We start from the raw sequence: 19,386 nt of genomic DNA, 5'->3' as shown, positions 1-19,386 counted from the left end.
AGACTCTTACCATTGCTCCAAATCCATGGTTAATTTTGTCACTTTGGGTTATATTAATTACTTATTAAATCCGTATTACGTAACCAGTTCAGGTAAAGTAAATCAAGCATTGGCTTTAGAAAATATAAAGGCAAACCAAGTAGAGTATGATTTTTTCCTTGTGCAAAATCTCATGATATGTAAGACTAATAACTATACTATTTTTACTATTATTCTGTACCAGTATCATATATCTCAAGTTGCACGGTTCTTTATAGAAGGTGGGATATGTGGTAGAATATTCCACCCAGGTGATTTATTCCGTCTCACTGTGTATTACTCACATTTATATGATTTATGTGAATGAAAAATTTGTAAATGATATTTATATACTATTTTTATAACATAAATATGGAAAAAAACAAAGAATACATGTAGAATTAGTTTTACTTTGATGTTTCATACATTGGGATGGTATAATATGCTACTATAGCAGATTATTCCATCCGCCTGATTTATTCCATCGCACTGCGTACGATAAAAATTTGTAAACGACTTTTAACTGACCATTATCTTTAGACATGGAAACAAAACAAAGTAGAAAGTTTTAAAATTTTAAGTTGTAAAGTTTTACACATTGTAAAGTTGTAAATTTCTACACATTGAGATGGAATAATTCACCACTTAAGTAGATTATTTCATCCGCCTGATTTATACCATCCAATTGCGCATGATAAGCATTTATAAAGACTTTTAAATAACCATTATCTTTACAACATAAACATAGAAACAAAACAAAAAAATTTTATAACATTCGTCTCAAACTGATGTTTTGCACATTGGAATGGAATAATATACTACTATAGCAGATTATTTTATCCGCCTGATTTATTTAATCCCACTGCATAAAAAATGGAACTGTTTTCTAACTATCTTCGGTCATTTCTAACAGCTATAACTTAAAAACGCATTCTCGTTTTGAGTTTTATGCGGTGGAATGGAATAAATTACGCGAATGGAATAAACAACCACAGGACATTGTCAAGTTAAATGTCTTTGATCAAAATGATATCAATTTAAAGAACTACCCTGGTCAAGGATACAGCAACAGAGCTGTGCTAACATTTCTGATGTGTGAAAGCAGTACAAACAATCATACTTAAGAGGAATCCTCAAACACTCTACACGCCATGCAACACTCATAGCTTTAACCTTGTTGGTTTTCACTCCGCTGAATCTTTTGTCGAAGTGAAGAGCTATTTTGATCGGGTTCAGTTACTTTACAACTTTTTTAGTGAAAGCCCTACTCAATGGAAATTCTTGAGCAAGACAACTAGTTTTTCTCTTCATCAAACCTTGCAAACCGTATGGAGTGCGCGCATTAAGGCTATAAAGCCATTGGTTTCGTGACCTATTAAATAAACTAAAATCTCTTAAGAAATGGATTTAATTCTTTAAATTCATTATCATGACGACCTGTTGGTTTAAAGCTCATTAAGCAATAAACTCTCCTTACATGATGAGAAAAAGCTTAAGAAGATGTTAATCAAGGATCTCATCAGACTTAGTTCACCTTGGCCGTAATTCACTAATAAAGCAAGTTTGATTGCCTTTGGTCTTGCAAGTTATTGCTTTCATTTAGACTTGGCTCAAAAGAAGACAAGGAAAAGGAAATACTTTCACAAAGAAGCCAAGAACGAAGTTTATTTTATACGAAAATGAAAAAAAGCAGTTTGAGGTTAACGTATTTAATATTGCTCTTAATACTCTACTTCAACAAATAAGAAACAGATTTCAAGCTATAGGAAAGATAAAAAAACAGTTTATTGTTTTCATGGCTTTTAGAACCTCAAAGTAGATTGAGTGAAGAAGAAGTTAAATCACCTAGCTTGTAGGAGAAACGTAAAATTTTAGCGCAAATTTATATGAACAATGTGGATACGGTACAGCACATTAGTATCATAGTTAATACTGTTTTTTATAAATTTATTAAAATTTTAAGAAAAAAAAAACTTCTGAAAATAAGCTACAACAACCAAAGTAACGAAACTCTAGACTAGCGAGGTTTTTACATTTTGCAAGTGGGTGGGGCGAAACGGGACAGTTTAAAAGGAGCAGTTATTCTTTTCTTGCAAAGCTTTAAGGATGATAAAAAATGAAAGATTTCTATCATTTAAACATATTCAGACATTAAACTCACAAAAATGCAACATACCCATATAAACTACATACCCATACACCCATGCACCACAAAAAAGAAATTTACAACTAAAATAAAAAGAATGTATATTACGTTTTATAAAATACTCTCAAAAAAACAAGCTTAAAAAATTGTTCTCAAAATGAACTACGCAAAACTGGTTTATAACAGTATATACTATTAGTATATATTAGTATAAATTGGTAACTGCAGCTAAAAAAAAAAAAATTACAGATCACATAACCCACACAAAAAATACCCCGAAACTATTTGGGAATATTTTTGATGAGCTGACTTATTAGCAATACTCCAATATAGAGCAAATGTAAAGTTGCAATATGCATCCACAGCTTCTTTACTTTTACGTTCCTTTTTACTCACAATTTAAACTGCATTTAATCCCATTTTATATAAACTTTAAAAATATCACTTAAAAATACATTAAAACTTTCAATTTGGCGTAAAGTGGACGATTCGACAACTTAAAATTAATTTTTTTTATTGGTAAGGATTTTAATTGTTAAAATCACTTTATCATCATCAAAAATAGTCATGTCAAGCCTGATAATACACCGCATACTTTCTCTATTTTAAACTAGTAAGCCACCACCTCGCTTTCATTTTTTTATGCTCAAAGGAAGTTATACTGAAACCTTGTAAAAAGATATTTGAGTTAGAACTAGCCTTATCAGAGTTGCACCAGGATATAGACATGCAAATTAAACTAAAAATTTTAAGAGATTCTTTCATGTTCATATTGAAGCTGTCAGAATATTCTTTTATGCCTAATATATTATTATGAAAAGTGATAACATTTTTGCAAATAAAAACTCTTTTATTTTATTGATATAATATTAAGAATAGTTGATTTGTAAAATATCTGCTTAACTAATCTTATTTTAAGTCGGAATCTGATTGGTCATTAATTAGAAAATTAAATCAAATTTAATAGAATTATTAGAATCTATTTTAAATTTTGTAAAACCATCAAATGAGAGAATTTCCTTTAAAAATTGCGCGTTATCAACTTATTATAGACAACCTTGTCATATTTACCTTGATAAAAGATCTTTTTTGTTCTTTTTTTAGGTTTAATGTGCATTTGACTTAAAAAAAAAAGACAATTTTGATAGTTATTTGGCATTTAAAGACGGCTCACATGTCATGCACCCTAATTACATTATTTTGAACCCAAAAGCGGGTTACATGCTTTTATTTGTGAGCATTTTTCAATTGACATCACCATAGATTTTCTTTTATTCAAGTTCATTTCAATAAAGTTATTTCTTAGCGTGCGCCCGTAAATTATTGTGGTTATTGGATCATAACCAATCACATCCATCACCTGAATTGGAAGAACTAAAAAAGAAAAAAAATCAATTTCTTTTTTGACTAATTAGTTGTCATTATATATGAAAATTATACTTACACGTAACTATTCCAGTGGATATTTCCTGTTGATAACATAGACTTTGTTGTCTAAAATGTAAAAATATTTAATCTTTATAAAGTAAATGAATGTGAGCGAATAAGTGCTAGTGAAGCAGTGGTTAAATAAAAGCAACCTTTTAGTAGTTATTGTTACAATCTTTTTAAAGTCATTTTTTCCAAATCGGTTTTTTTTACAACTTTTGTTTGAAACTCGAATGATAAATGTGTAAACTAAATTTAATAATCCTTAGGGATTTGAAATAACAAATAAGCTGTTAATGGGCTGATTTGCGCAAAAATTACGTTAGTTAGGTTAAGCAAAATGAAAACTTAACAAATCATCCAAAATTTTAATAGGCGGCACGTTAGGCTAAAATGATCGCCTAAAATTAGGTAGTTTTTCTCCATCCTGGTACATTAATACTTTTCTCCTATTAAATATAAGTAAGTTATTTACAAAACGGAATCTTAGAAGTATGATAATTTCATTCTATTTAGTAATTTCGACCAAAAAAGCTTTTGTAAAGAATCCTAATCATAGAATTCTCTCTAAACATCAAAAAAATTTAATTCCGTATCATTTTAATTTTAATATTTTTTATTTTAGCAGCCCTTAAAATTAGAGCCGATATTTAGTAATGCCGACATCACTGCCGATCTTAAAGTGTTTGATGTCAATCAATTTTTAGCCGACCTTGTTTTTATGTTTTCATGGTTAAACCGTTACGTTAAAAACTTGGCACAGAGCTTATCCCGACCAAAAATAGTGAGGACGGAAAAATATTGCAGAACTTAGTTTTTCTTATTCAAACGGCTGTTTAAGTATATTTTAATTATTAGTTACTTAATTTTGTGGTGTTTGTTAATAGTTTTAGTTTAAACGCTTTTATTTTGTATAATAAACTGCTACTATATAGATAATAAACCCATTATTTCTAATAGTTTTTTTTTTATTTAAAATTTTTATTTTTATTTTTATGATTCAACTTTTATAACTTATAATGAAATAAAACAAAATTTTTATTCTTTCAAACACTAAATTTTAAAATAATTAATAATTTTTACAATTTTGGTTTTAATATAAAAAAATTACTACTTAATAAATTTTTTGATATTAAATTTAGATTTCATTATAATTATTCGTTATACGTTCGAATTACTCGTTTACGGAATGGTAGTAACAACATGACACGGGATGTTCAAAGACAATTTTGAAGCACAAGTTTTTGTCCAAAAATTAAAGTTTAATTTCTTAAAAGGTTTTTTAAATGACTTTTGAAAAAAAGATTTGTCAATATATTGGATCGCGACTTTGACTACCATGGTTGATGATATCTAGGCAACGACGTTATTTTGGTAGATTTTTTACCGTTTGAAGTTGGTATGATTTGACTTTTTGTCAAGACAGGATTATAAAGCCGAGTCATCTGCAATAGAGCTACTCAAAATTTGAGGTTGTCAAGAAGGTCATTAATTTAGATAAGAATCAAAACAGAAGCTAGGATAGAACCTTGAGTTACCCCAGAAGTTACTGGAAATGAAAAAGAGTGTTAGATTTAATAGAGTGGTTTTAAAAAAAAATGATTTAATATTCTTCAAAACTTTCTCAGATACACAATATAAACCAAGCTTAAGGAGAAGACCAGCATGAAAACTTTATCAAAAGCTTTAGACATATCAAGAGCAATAGCCCTTGCCACGCCACCTTCATCTAATGGATAATAGAATCTTTCAGTCAAAGCAGTAAGCAAGTCAGCCATAAAATAAGAATATTGAAAACTGTATTGATTATTTGACAATCATCCCTGAGTCAAAGTTATTAGACTCAATTTGGATGCTAGAAGTTTGTTGATCAAAGACTTGAAGACCTTGCTAATAAAAGAGAAAAGACTAATTTGAACGAATAGTTAGAGAGGTAAGAAATTTTTTCAGTGTTGGAAAACTTTCAATTTAAAAATTGGAACCACAGATACCAATACCCAGGAGGCAGTAAAAAAATATTCAGTCAAGCACTTAGTTAATAGTTTAGAGAAAATTTAAGTAAATTCTGGAGATCACTTTTGTAGAACTATGACGGGAATGTTGTCTTTTTACAAGTCGCAAAATAGTTTAATTATGGAAGTATAAAACAGAAGTTCATCAAGCCGCAAACATCAAAGCAATTTCAAGTTGTCTCGGGAGTATGCTCGTAACCGAAAACAAAACAAAAAACGAGTTTCCCAGGACAAAAAACAACAAAAGTTCACTGAATTAATTTTAAGATTTACTGAATTAGTTTCAAAATTTACTGAATTAATTTTAAAAATTTTACTAAATTTTTTTTAAAATTAACTGAATGATTTTTATTAAAACATTAAAATAAATTATTTAATGGTACGCTACATAGATTGAACCATTAGTAGTTGTAATTATTCAACAAAATGTTTACTAAAACTTGGTAGTTAAATAGAATCACTTTATTTTAAAAGCATATGTTAGTTGAAGTTTCTTTTCTTGCTTCAAATCATAACACAACATTTGATAAAAAAGGCAGCTAAAACAATTTTCAAAAAACAAAAATAAAATGTTTTTTAAATTACTTTAGCCTAGACTTTCATTCGTTGTATATCATTATTCCATTCATGCTTGCAATACTCTATTTAATGTAATGTTTAAGAAAAAGTTGTTATTTGCCGTTTTGGTATCGCCCTTTTTAATGTTTATACTTAAATATTATTGGCGAACTATCAAAATACTACTTTTAAATTGTTATGAACGTACCTATTTTGTCAATGTATAAAGATTAGGCGTTTAAGTACAGTCTTGACATTTTTCTTTTTGTTTACGAAACAAAAGATTACAAGCATAATCCCAAAGCATTTCAATGAGGTTGAACTTCCATCTGATTTATACTTCTATGGTTTAGTTAAAGTATAAGTTTAGCAACAGAAGTTGGAGTGATTTGAATGTCTAACATTGGTTAACCTGTTGAACTGGAATACCAGAAAGAGTATGGCCGGAACTTCTGAGATAAGATACGAGATTTAGAAACTGGGAATAATGAAGCTTGGCATCAGACATCATCTTTTTACATTGATTTTTTGCAATAATAAATAAGCTCTTATTTGCAAAAGAGTTGTCTTTTTGAAAAGTATGAAAAAACTGATCACAGTTAGATACAGCAACTGCACAAGAAGGTGAAAATCATAGAGTAGAAAAACGCTTCAAACCGATTACAAAGAATAAAAGCTTCCATAATGGATCCAGAAAGTTTCATAGGAAGTGCATTTATTAGCAAAGGGAGAAAAGACAATTTTCCAAAAGCCGTGACAAAGGAAGTTTTGAAAAGAATCCCAGTCAGTTTTAGCGTAGTAGTAAGTCCGAAGAAGTACAAGATGAAAGATTTATGGAGATCAATGCATGGTTAAACAAACTAATGGAGAACAGGGAGTAAATGAAACCAAGCTATGAGATTAGACACAAGTCAAGGAGTGAAGATAAGTGATTAGGTTTTTCCAAAAAACGAGTCACAAAGATGATTATCAGAGTAAGAGATTAAAAAATACAAAAGTTATGGCCTTAGTGACTGCAGAGTAAGTGGTATTTAAGTCAAACAATTCAGTGTGAATGACATTAAAGTTGCCGATAACAACAATATCGGCTAAGGGTTTAAGAGAAAAGGCAAGTTCAATTTGATCAGAAATTGCATCTAAAATGATGCAGCCTTGAGAAGATGGAAATCGATAAAGATCTAAGAGAAAGGTGTTAAAGTGATAAAGTGCTAAGATGGTCAAAGGACTCAAATCTAATTTCTCGACAAATTGGTGAATTAATGCGTATGTATACCCTAGCCAAGCATGTGACTTTTAAAGAATTTGCGAATTGAAGGATAGTACATTATAATACTAAGAAAAAACTTAAATTAGTCTCTAAACTAGTGCATAAGGTAAGATTCAACTGAAAGAAATTTGTTTCGCAAACCAGAAATATTCGTAAAAGATATATACAAATAGGTAGCAATCATGATTTTTCATTTTTCATATTTTTGGTTAAATTAGACATGGTTTAAGTTTAAAGAAAACTTGATTAATTCATAGATAGAGAATGACATCCCAAGCAATAAGCTTTGCAGTTGTCTTATTCCTGCTAATTAACCTAAAGTTTTAAATTAGGGCTCCTTATGTGGCCTTGACAATGCACACCAAAAGCATTAACAGAGACACCATACACGCGTAACATGGCACTGGTAATACTCTGATATTATACAGTTGTTGATGAAATCAGCATCTCTGAAAGCTCATACTGCATTAGAGGAGAGCAAACACCGCTCCAGAGGTACAATAAGTACCTAAACATGTATGTAGTAACATGTTTAGGTACTTATTGTACCTAAACATGTTACTACATTTATGTAGTAAAGATTAATGTTTTTAAGATTATTTTGTAATAAGCAAATGAAACATCAATTTTGTATATATATATATATATATATATATATATATATATATATATATATATATATATATATATATATATATATATATATATATATATATATATATATATATATATATATATATATATATATAAAAATATATATATATGCAATATTGGCTGTAAAACATTGTGGATGTAGTGTTAAGGTGTGGCGCCTTTTTGGTTTGAGTGCCACAGGTGTCTTTGTGAAAATAGATGGAGTAATAACAAAAGTAGTTTACTTGTACACTTAAAAAATTGTGTAACACCTTCGGAAAGTTGGATTAATGAGAAACTATTCATTTTTTTTTAAAGAAAATAACTTGAAGCTTAAATCTAAAACATTTTTTAAAAATTTGTTTAAGTTATTTGACTGAGTTCGAGAACGATCTAATATTAAATAAAATGATTCAGCCTCCTCAAAAACAAGATCTCTCTCGTATTGGAATTCCTCCAATGGGAGGAATTAAAAGTGTCAAAAATTAATGCCAAACGATGCATAAAGATGTGGATAAACTTATTAGTTAGTGGCATAAACTGACTTCGATAAATGGGATAAGTCGTTAAGTAGAATGCCAAAAATATGTATAACGGTTATTGGCGCCAAGAGTGATTAAAATGCAAGTAAATTATAAATTAATCTAATCGGACTTTTATTAATTTTTTTTTCTAAACCTAATAAAAATAATAATAATAATTTATAATTTAGGTACACTTTCCTAACAGTTTCTCTCCAAATAGTAAGGAAAACTATGATATTTTAATTCGAAAAGTACAACTATTCGAATAATTATGGACGGTAGTGTATATATATATATATATATATATATATATATATATATATATATATATATATATATATATATATATATATATATATATATATATATATATATATATATATATATATATATATATATATATATATATATATATATATATATATATATATATATATATATATATGAAAAACACTCATTACTAAATTTAGAAGAGCATGTTTTATAAGAATAAAGGCGTTTAAATATGTGGGAGTTTTATTGCTCCTGTTGTGTTCAATTATTCGAGAATATAGTTAACACAATAGGGGGGATAAAAGTTCCATATGTTTAAACACGTTCACTCCAATAAAGCATGCTTTTCTAAATTTAGCAATGAACTGTTTTAAATTCTAAATGTAACTAAAGTTGTAACTAAAAGGGACCTTAAAAATTAGAAAACTTTTAACATAGAGTGGAAAAAGCCAAATATGAACAAGCAAATAAATATTGTCAGAGTGAAGCTAACGGTCTAAATCATCATTTAATGTTTTCTTTATATTATTTGCAAGTTTAATTTTGGTGACATCACAAATATGATTGCCAAAAATTACTTCGAATTATAGAATTTGCATTTTTTACATCAAATTATCATTTTTTTCAAGCATGTAATTTTTAATAACTTCGTTCTAAAATGGATGAAAGGCAACACTGATAGGCAAAACTGAAGCCTAAATATATAAATAATTAAACAGGTTTTCTAAATTTTTTTTAATTAAAATAGATTAATTGCAAAATGTATAGAAAATTTTTAAAATCATTTTTAAGTTTATAAATTTTTTAAGTAATACTAAAAATGTTGTACTAATAGCATCAGGGTATAAAGAATGGACGTTTTTCCAAATTATTTTTTTATGATGATTTATTTAAGTAACTTGAGCTTGTTAATTTTACATAAAATGACCCTAAAACAGTAACTCTTTCGTAATATTTGTTAACCTGTATAAACCAAAAAAAAAATAAATAATAAAGAAAGCATACCTTAACAACAATAATGAACATACAAATTGATAAGTTTCCGTCTGCAACACGGTTCCAGTCGGTTGTGTGTATACCCATGTTGGACTCATTATATTCACTAATAAAGTGTGTGACTACTTGTAACATTAATAATACATACTAACACACATAATACATCACTAAGAAAGCGTGTAATTACTCGTACACAAGTAATATATATATATATATATATATATATAATATATATATATATATATATATATATATATATATATATATATATATATATATATATATATATATATATATATATACATATATATACATATATATATATATATATATATATATATATATATATATATATATATATATATATATATATATATATATATATATATATATATATATATATATATATATATATATATATACATATATATCGTTTGAGAAGACGTTAAACAACATTATAAAACTCTCATTCGAAACAAATTGCTCAATGTTAATAAAACTTATTATTGTAACATTTGACTTTCAAAACAGAGTGATACAAAACAAAACAAAAATAAAAAAATACTTATATTATAGAACATTAGGTTTCATGCCTAACGGCAATCATCAGCAAAATTACAAAATTAAAAAACTAGGCGTATGCACTGTGGGGCAGAATTTTTTTTCCGTGGCCAAAAGTTCCAAAAAAGTTGAATCTTCTAAACTTTTTTTTTATTTTGCTATTGAAATATAGGTGCTTCACTCTACTCAAAAATGTATCCGTTTAATTACTAGAGATGAAGGCAAGCTTGCTAGAATCATTTATAATGGCTTGAAAATTGTCAAATTTTCGCTAATTTTTTTTCTTTCAAAAATACTTATTCCAACATCTACATTACTTTTTTCAATTAAAAAAGCTTCGGATCATTTTTATTTTAAATAAACATATTAACTTAGAGCTTATAAAAAGTATATGTTTTAGTTATATATTTGTATTTGATTTATTCATAATATGTCTTAGAATTATTGGTATTTTAAAGGTGTTTTTCTAAATTTCCTCATCTTCCATTTTCTAAATGCCACCCGAAGATTGTTTGATTTTCTGATTTTTGCATTTACTAAGCGTCAATTATTGTTAAAAAAAAACCCAGCTGCGACCATGTATTCTTTATGATATATTTTTTAGGTCAAAATCGACGACTTTTTTTACTTTTATAGACCAGTTTAAAGTTATGATATTTGCTTAAGGAATATAGTTTTTTTTTTTTTTTAATTTTGTTTAATATATCGAACCGTTATTGATGAAACAAACTTTATTGTTATTATTTTAATTTTTTCAAATAAGGAAAAAAAAAAGAAAATCATTTCACTATAAATACATAAAACTCAAATATTTAAGTATTCGATTCCAACCAAATGCCGCTCGCTTGAAATTGGAATCAATGATATTTAGGAAGTATAAAGGCTGTTTAATTCTATTAATTAAAATCAGCTGCTACTAGTTATAATTTCAACTTAAAATCGATTTTGAAAATTCAAGGTTTTAGACTAATTTAATTCTTACTTTACAATGCATTGTGACGTGAAAAAATTTATTTGTCTAGAAATTTGAAGTTTATACGATATTAGATGATTATATGAAGCCTAATTAGTTGATAATTGCAGCGACTTGATTAAAAAATTGTAACGTTAAAAACTTAAAAAGCCTTAAGCATAAAAAATTAACGTTGACACTATAAGAAAATTGAAGTTAGACACTTGCATATATTGTAAATGTTAAAAAATAGTTAAACTATTAGTCACTAACATCCTGCATATAGACTTTTAGTGAACTACACTTACTATACTTTATATTGTAATTATATACTTAATATTATATAAATATTTAGAACTGAGAATTTATTTTTTATAGTTCAAGGTTAAAAGTTTATTCCTATTTTACAAATAAGTGCACATAATTATTTGTATAAATCAAAAGGTAAAAATAATATAAACAAAATTTTAGTCAATAAGTTCTAAGTCAGCATAGTAATAAAATGGCAAATTAGTGTTTTCATTTTTAGATGATCCAATAATGTCATTGTGCTAATTTAAATTTCTTATTTCATTTATGTTTATTGGTTTTAGTTCCTTATTTTTATCATCAAAATCCTCATCCTCATCGATCTCATTTTATTCTTCATCCACATATATATCGTCATTTGCATCATTTGTTTTTTCTTTTTCAGTTACTTGAAAGATAAGATCAACTGCTTCTCCTTATAGATTCATTTTTTTATGTTTACTTTTGATCTTGCATAGTTTAGAGATCAAAGAATTGGGTCACTCGAAAGCATTAATTAAGTTGGTCCGTCATTGTAGCTTTTCGATCAAATTTACGAGTGTGTTGTGAGGGAATATTTTTATTATCTTTATTCCAAGCTTCAATTGCTTCCTCAGAGTTCATTACAATTGGTAGAATAAATCTAGATATTGTCAGACTACTATGAATGAGTAGTTTGTGTACTGAGGCTGGCATGTAAAACAATGAGTACTCTCGAACAAATATATTTTCTGTTTCCAAACAATATGTTTCATATTTGGCTATGTTAATTTTGTTTTATTTAAATTAATGACTGATAGTATAATCAGCGCCGTAACTAGCTTTTCTAGTGCCCTGTGCAAAATTTCATTTTTCGGCCCCCTAAGCCTAACTTTTTTTTGGAAAAATTGTAAATAAAAAATATATTTTAATTTATTATTTTTAAAAATTTCTTTATTAAAATTGCACTTTTCTCGCTTTCATTTGCGCAAATTCATTTATAACGTCGTCATAATTAATATCTTTAACAATGTTATATTCAATAGATATTATTGAAAGATATTTTCGTCAGTTTAAGGTTCCATTTCACGGCCGCCTAATCTACGGGCCCTGTGCAAGTGCACCTGTTGCACCTGCCTAGTTACGGCACTGAGTATAATGTATAGCCTGTAGATTAAATCTTTCTTGACTCCTGTTATTCGCGAAAACTCTGCATGCTGACGAAAAGCACGACGAGCAGTATTGCCATCATTTGTTGTTCCAGATCCGCCTTAAAGAGGCATAACAACAATAAGGCCAATTTTTTCAAACTCACGCTGAATAAACCTTTTTATTACAGCTGCTGATTTTATATTTTCAAGTCCAGGTATTTGCAACTATTAATATCAAGTCTATAACTTATATGTAGAATACACTCGAAACATCAAATCCATGCATGTAACAGTGGCGAATCCAGCATTTTTTGATCTTTGAGATAGCTAACTTCCAGACATGGAGCTAACTCCAAACATTTAAATGTTTATACTTATGTCAAATAATGAGGGTTTGCAAAAAATTGCGATGATTGGAGGCTGGGAACAAAAAAGCCCAAAAATTTTTGCAACACCTGCCCCAAATGTGAGAGCAACAAATTGATAAAATATTTTTTGTATTTTTCTTAATTAGACTTATATTCATCGACAATTTTTAAGTTTCATAGTATTATCTCTTTATAGTATTATAAAGTTTAAACCCCCCTCAATTTCAGGGGATTTTAATTTTTATATGGTCATAATTTTTGAACGCTGAGAGATAATACTTTGAAACTTAAAAATTATCGATAAATATAAGTCTAGTTGAGAATAGTACAAAAAATATTTCACCAACTTATTGCTCTCACGTTTGGGGCAGGTGCTGCAAAAATATTGGGGCTTCTTTGTTCCCAGCATCCAACCATCGCAATTTTTTGCAAACCCTCATTATTTGACATAAGTATAAACATATAAATGTTTGGAGTTAGCTCCATGTCTGAAGGTTAGCTATCTCAAAGATCAAAATATGCTGGATCCGCCACTGTGTAATGACGATAACCCAAGCTCTAAGCTTTGCGAATCCGTTGAACGGATCAGAGCTTTATCTAAGTTGTTCATTAATCTTGGAGTACATTTGCAAATATTACAAATTTGAGCCGATTTGTTGTCACAAATTGCATTAACTGCTTTTCCATCAATCATTGTAAGCTTAAGATCGAAGCTTACTTCAATTCCAAGCTTCTTTTCAGCTTCTGGTTCCATTATTTATACATCAATATTCATTGTACTCTCCTCAAGCAAATTGATTAGCTTGTCAAAATATTTTGTTTCTTCTCTTAAAACTAAAGGGTTTTAGCAATATACTGAATTCTTAGTGGGCGGCAGAATCGCGTTGAAGAAGGCACTTGATTTTCACAAATTTTCATAACACCATACGATAACTTAAGTGGCACTAGGCAAGCAGAAAACAAACTTTGATCAGACATTAAATCATTACATTTATCATTGTTCCCTTTTTGGACGGAAAATCTTTGTTTATACTGCTTTTGGCTACTTGCACCTTCGAAGCCCCATTTGCAATACAAAGTCATTCCTATACAGGATTCAAGGGAATCAAATTGAGATATTTTATTTTTAACACTAGTTAGTTGCAGCATTCAATGAACTGTATGGTGTAACAATTCTTTCAGTGGAACTTTGCCTTTCATTCCATTTTCAGCTATATAAATACCATCAGGATAACACTTTTTTTTTTCGTCGCAAATGTTGTTATAGGTAGGACATATATTTGCATTACACCTAATTGAGTTATTTCGCATAACTTGATATTGCGTCTTAGATAAATTCATAGCTGTCATTAATGCTAATCCCTCTAGTGGCGTATTTGGTACAATTTGCTTGTTCTTGTCCTGAATAAGACATTTTATTTCATTTGCTGAATTTGTATTTGATAAACATTCTTTTAATTCGTACAGCAAACTATATCACTTTTTCTTTTTTAACCCTATTTAGCTGCTTGTATTATCATGGTCGTGATTTACTAATGGATGCGTGCCGGCGTTTACTTCGGTAGGATATATTTATATGTATAATTAAAGGCAAAATTTTATTATTAAGTCAAAATGACTCGCCTCTTAAAAATTTGCTCTTATTTCGAAAATATTTTTTGCTAAGTTTTGATCGGCATTTGCATACAAATTCGAAAAGTGCTTTTTCAAAACGAGTAAAATCATCATTTATATTAATAGATACGTTTAATTCATTTTTGAGCATACTATTATACTGATCTACGATTTCTCTTGACGTAAGTTGTGATGAAATAGTGTCTTTAGATTTTTAAAATACGTCAAGTCGAGTTATGTTATTAAACATTTTTATAAGATAACTTGATTATTTACTTCAAGAGAAAATTTAAATATCTATAATTTAGTTTAAATTTATGTAAATAAATTTATTACTTTTAGAAAATAATTGCAATCAAATCGCTGCAACTATCAAATAATTAGGCTTCATATAATCATCTATTATTATATAAACTTCAAATTTCAAGACAAATAAATTTTTTTCACATCACAATGCTTTGTAAAGTAAGAATTAAATTAGTCTAAAACCTTAGATTTCAAAATCGATTCTAAGTTTAAATTATAACTAGTCGCAGCTGATTTTAATTAATAGTATTAAACAGCCTTTATACTTCCTAAATATCATTAATTCCAATTTCAAGCGAGCGGCATTTGGTTGGAATCTAATACTTAAATATTTGATTTTTATGTATTTATAGTGAAATGATTTTCTTTTTTTTTTCCTTATTTGAAAAAATTAAAATAATAACAATAAAAGTTTATTTCATCAATAATGGTTCGATGTATTAAACAAAACTAAAAAAAAAAAAAAAAACTATATTCCTTAAGCAAATATCTTAACTTTAAACTGGTCTTTTTATAAAAGCAAAAAAAGTCGTCGGTTTTGAACTAAGAAATATATCATAAAGAATACATGGTCGTAGCTGAGTTTTTTTTGAACAATAATTGCCATTAAGTAATTGCAAAAATCAGAAAATCAAATAATTTTCGGGTGGCATTTAGAAAAAGGAAAATGAGGAAATTTAGAAAAACACTTTTAAAATACCAACAATTCGAAGACATACTATCAATAAATTAAATACAAATATATAACTAAAACATATACTTTTTATAAGCACTAAGTTAATATGTTTATTTAAAATAAAAAAGGTCCAAAGCTTTTTTAATTGAAAAGAGTTATGTAGATTTTGAGGAAAAGTATTTTTGAAAAAAAAAAAAGCAGCAAAAATTTGACAATTTTCAAGCCATTATGAATGATTCTAGCAAGCTTGCCTTCATCTCTAGCAATTAAACGGATACATTTTTGAGTAGAGTAAAGCACCTATGTTTCAATAACAAAATAAAATAAAAGTTTAGAAGATTTTACTTTTTTGGGACTTTTGGCTTAGGAGAAAAAATTCTGACCCACTGTGGTATGGCTGAAGATTTCTCGGGAAACTTTCGAATCAGGAATTTTTCCGGAAGATTTTCGGAAATTTTGCGGAAGTTTTGGAAGTTTTCAAGTTATTTTATAAATGCAATTAGTTAATAATTAAGCAATAAGTTAATAACGGTAAAAAAAAGTTTCCATTACACAAATGTATAAACAACATTCCTCTGTTTAGTATACTTCCTTGTGGTATACCGCAAAAAAGTTTATTAATAGATATTATGAACTTTTTTTATATGTTGGAGTAGTTAATAAAAAATTTTTAAAAATAGATTAGTATTGCTCATATTGTTTCAAAATGCCAAACATTAAAAACTCTCATAAAGATAATAGAGCCTTAGTCTGCTTAATTTGTTTTTCAAAAGGACCAGGAATAACAAAAGTTAAAGAAGGAAATGTGTAATTGAACAGAATACATAAGTTCTTTATAAAATCATTTGATTTGAAAAACGAAAACTTTCCTAATGGCCTGAAAAAGAAGATAAAAACATTATTCTGAGAAAACCACTGATTTCTCAAAAGTCAAAGTAAAAAATTTTACCAGAAACCAATCATTCTGTGTGTGTAACATTTATGAAATGACGCAAACTACAGTTACTCCAGAATCAACATCTGAAAATAGAGAAAGAACCAAGTTGGGAAGAGTAAAAGCATCATCACCTGGAACAAACAAAAAATATGTAAAAGTTGTAGGGTTGTCATTGAAAGAGGATTACCCCATCCTTTCACTCTCACAACAAGAAGAAAAAATTGAACAAAAGAACTTGACAAAGTTAGGGCAAACATTGGATTTTAATTTAATATTTCAAACTTGAAACTAAGAAACTTAGATAAAATATTTGAAATATAAAAACTAAAAACATGGAAGTAAATTTCTTTTGATATCAAGATAGACAAGGTGCCGAACTTCAATTCTCAAAAGCATCTAAAAGAAAATCTGAGGGAGAAGGAATGAAAATCAAATTTCAACCGAAGGTAAAGCGATTGCCGATGAACAAACGAAAAGCTAAAGGTGGGCATTGATGTTGCAGGCGGAGTTTTAAAAGTTTGTCTAAATATTATTTAAAAAGTGATATAAAGTAATGTCAAAAAAAAAATTTAGCTACGGAGGAAGAATAGGAAGAAGAACTAATTCAAATTTCAGACTCAGACAAGCTTTAATTAGATTTAAGTACTATTACGAAATGGTCTAAAAAATGGTACATGAAGCTAAACTACAAAAATGCAAAGTGGTCCATTTTGTTAAAAGATAACCCCTATAAATCTGAAAAAGAGCACGATCTTGGCATTACCATTACCTGGAATGTCAAATGGGATACACACGCTTTGGAAATTGTATCTAAAGCTAATAACATTTTAGGATGAATGAAAAATACATTCATAAGCAGAGACGCAAAATTATGGAAGAAATTATACACAGTGTATATAAGGCCACATTTAGAATTTGCTACTCCAGCCTGTAATAATCATTTAAAATTTGCAATACAACGCATAGAACGTATCCAGAAGAGAGCTACAAAAGTACCTCATAGCCTAAAAAATTTCCGGTACGAAGATAGCCTGCAGGTTCTTAATTTAGACACTTTAACAACCAGAAGAACTTTTTTCGACTGCATTCAATTATTTAAAATTGAAAACAAAATTGATAGAGTGACTTGGCAAGTTGAAACATTGACAGTAGAACATAAGTATGGTCACCGTAAACGTGTACGTAGCGAAATAAAAGTTAACTGTGAAATACGTCACGACTTTTTTACAAACAGAGTAGCGAATTCGTGGAACAATCTTCCAGATAGCGTTGTTAAGCAAACTTCAGTCAATCCTTTTAAAGCTCATTACAATAGGTTTTTAGATAAAAACCACTAACTTATTTAAAATGTTTAATGTAATTACCTGATTATACTGCGTATAGCAGGGCTTGTATTCATGCACTGTTCCAGGAGTTATCTCCTTGCAGTAAATATATACTACTACTATACTACTAAATGCTGTACTTAGCACGGTCGTTGTACCTCTACCATGTAATTGGACTTTGTTGTGCACACGCTTGTGACGAGTCGCCTTTGGTATATTGTGTGCCTCTGAAGCTTTACTGAGTAATATTTCGCCTTTTATGATTTGTTCTACTGCAAGTTGCAATTGCTCTTCATTGTAAATTGTTTGCGTTTTACGAATGTAAGTACGAACTATTTTGTTTTAAAATTTTTTGGATAAATAGAAAAGGCTGCAGCATTTATTTACGTTTAATCGTGCTCATCCTAATGCATAAGTGTGTCCAATTAGCATGTTACTCTTCCCCCCAGAAACATTGATATTGGTTTTTTGCTTATAACTATTTTCTGAAACTAGCAAATTCAATTTTGAAAAGAGAACTTTGATCATCCTAAAATTTTCTTCAAAACAGCCTTTTTTGTTTAGTAAAATTTAATTTTAGTTTTGGGAGATTTGAAGTTGATTTTTTAGAAAAAAAATTTTATTTTACGAGGGTAAGAATTTTGAGGTTTGCTAAGGCAAAATTAAAGTTTTAAAAAAAATTTTTACACCTTAGATAGAGCACAAAATTCTCTACAAAACTGTGCCTCGCATTTTTAATAACTTTTTTGCTTTAGCTTTCAATAAATGCAAAAGAAACAAAATTGTTTAACAGTTCACATTTTTTTTGTTTACTCTAACCCCAGATTACTATATATAATACATATGTATATATATATATATATATATATATATATATATATATATATATATATATATATATATATATATATATAAATATATTATATATATATATATATATAAATATATATATATATATATATATATATATATATATATATATATATATATATATATATATATATATATATATATATATATATATATATACATAGTGGCAACACAGTTTGGAATTAGCATCTAATGTTTTATTCTTATAACACAAGCCTAGACATGCTTTTCAAATACTTGTCTGGATTATTATAACAATATTAAGGTATGTGTACAGTAAAACTATATATTTAGCTTAAAAAATCAATAAAAAGGATACCTTGCGTAACTTCTGCTCTGAATAAATTGTTTTTATCCTTAAATTCCTTTATCCTTAAATATCCTTATAACTCCCTACAAACATAACCTCAATTTATATTTCATCACACTTTTAAAGATTTAATAAAATATAAATTGAGAAACATTTATAACACTTTATAACATTTGTTTTAAATGAAAGGCTTT

At 28.0% G+C, this 19,386-nt stretch overlaps 1 protein-coding gene across 1 annotated transcript in view; it reads right to left on the bottom strand.

Annotated features, from left to right (window-relative positions):
- Positions 1-2,142: 2,142 nt before the first annotated feature.
- Positions 2,143-19,386, bottom strand: part of LOC105847993 (uncharacterized) — a 40,310-nt gene continuing 23,066 nt past the window's right edge. Inside the window, exons 3-5 of the mRNA XM_065815338.1 lie at positions 9,865-9,961; positions 3,609-3,658; positions 2,143-3,538 (exon numbers count right to left, since the gene is read on the bottom strand). Of these exons, the coding sequence (XP_065671410.1) occupies positions 3,360-3,538; positions 3,609-3,658; positions 9,865-9,961 (326 nt within the window). The 3' untranslated portion in view covers positions 2,143-3,359. The remainder of the gene's footprint in view (positions 3,539-3,608; positions 3,659-9,864; positions 9,962-19,386) is intronic.

This window comes from Hydra vulgaris, chromosome 13, assembly GCF_038396675.1.
Source record: "Hydra vulgaris chromosome 13, alternate assembly HydraT2T_AEP".
Classification (NCBI taxonomy): domain Eukaryota; kingdom Metazoa; phylum Cnidaria; class Hydrozoa; order Anthoathecata; family Hydridae; genus Hydra; species Hydra vulgaris.
This window is presented reverse-complemented; position numbering and strand designations above follow the sequence as displayed.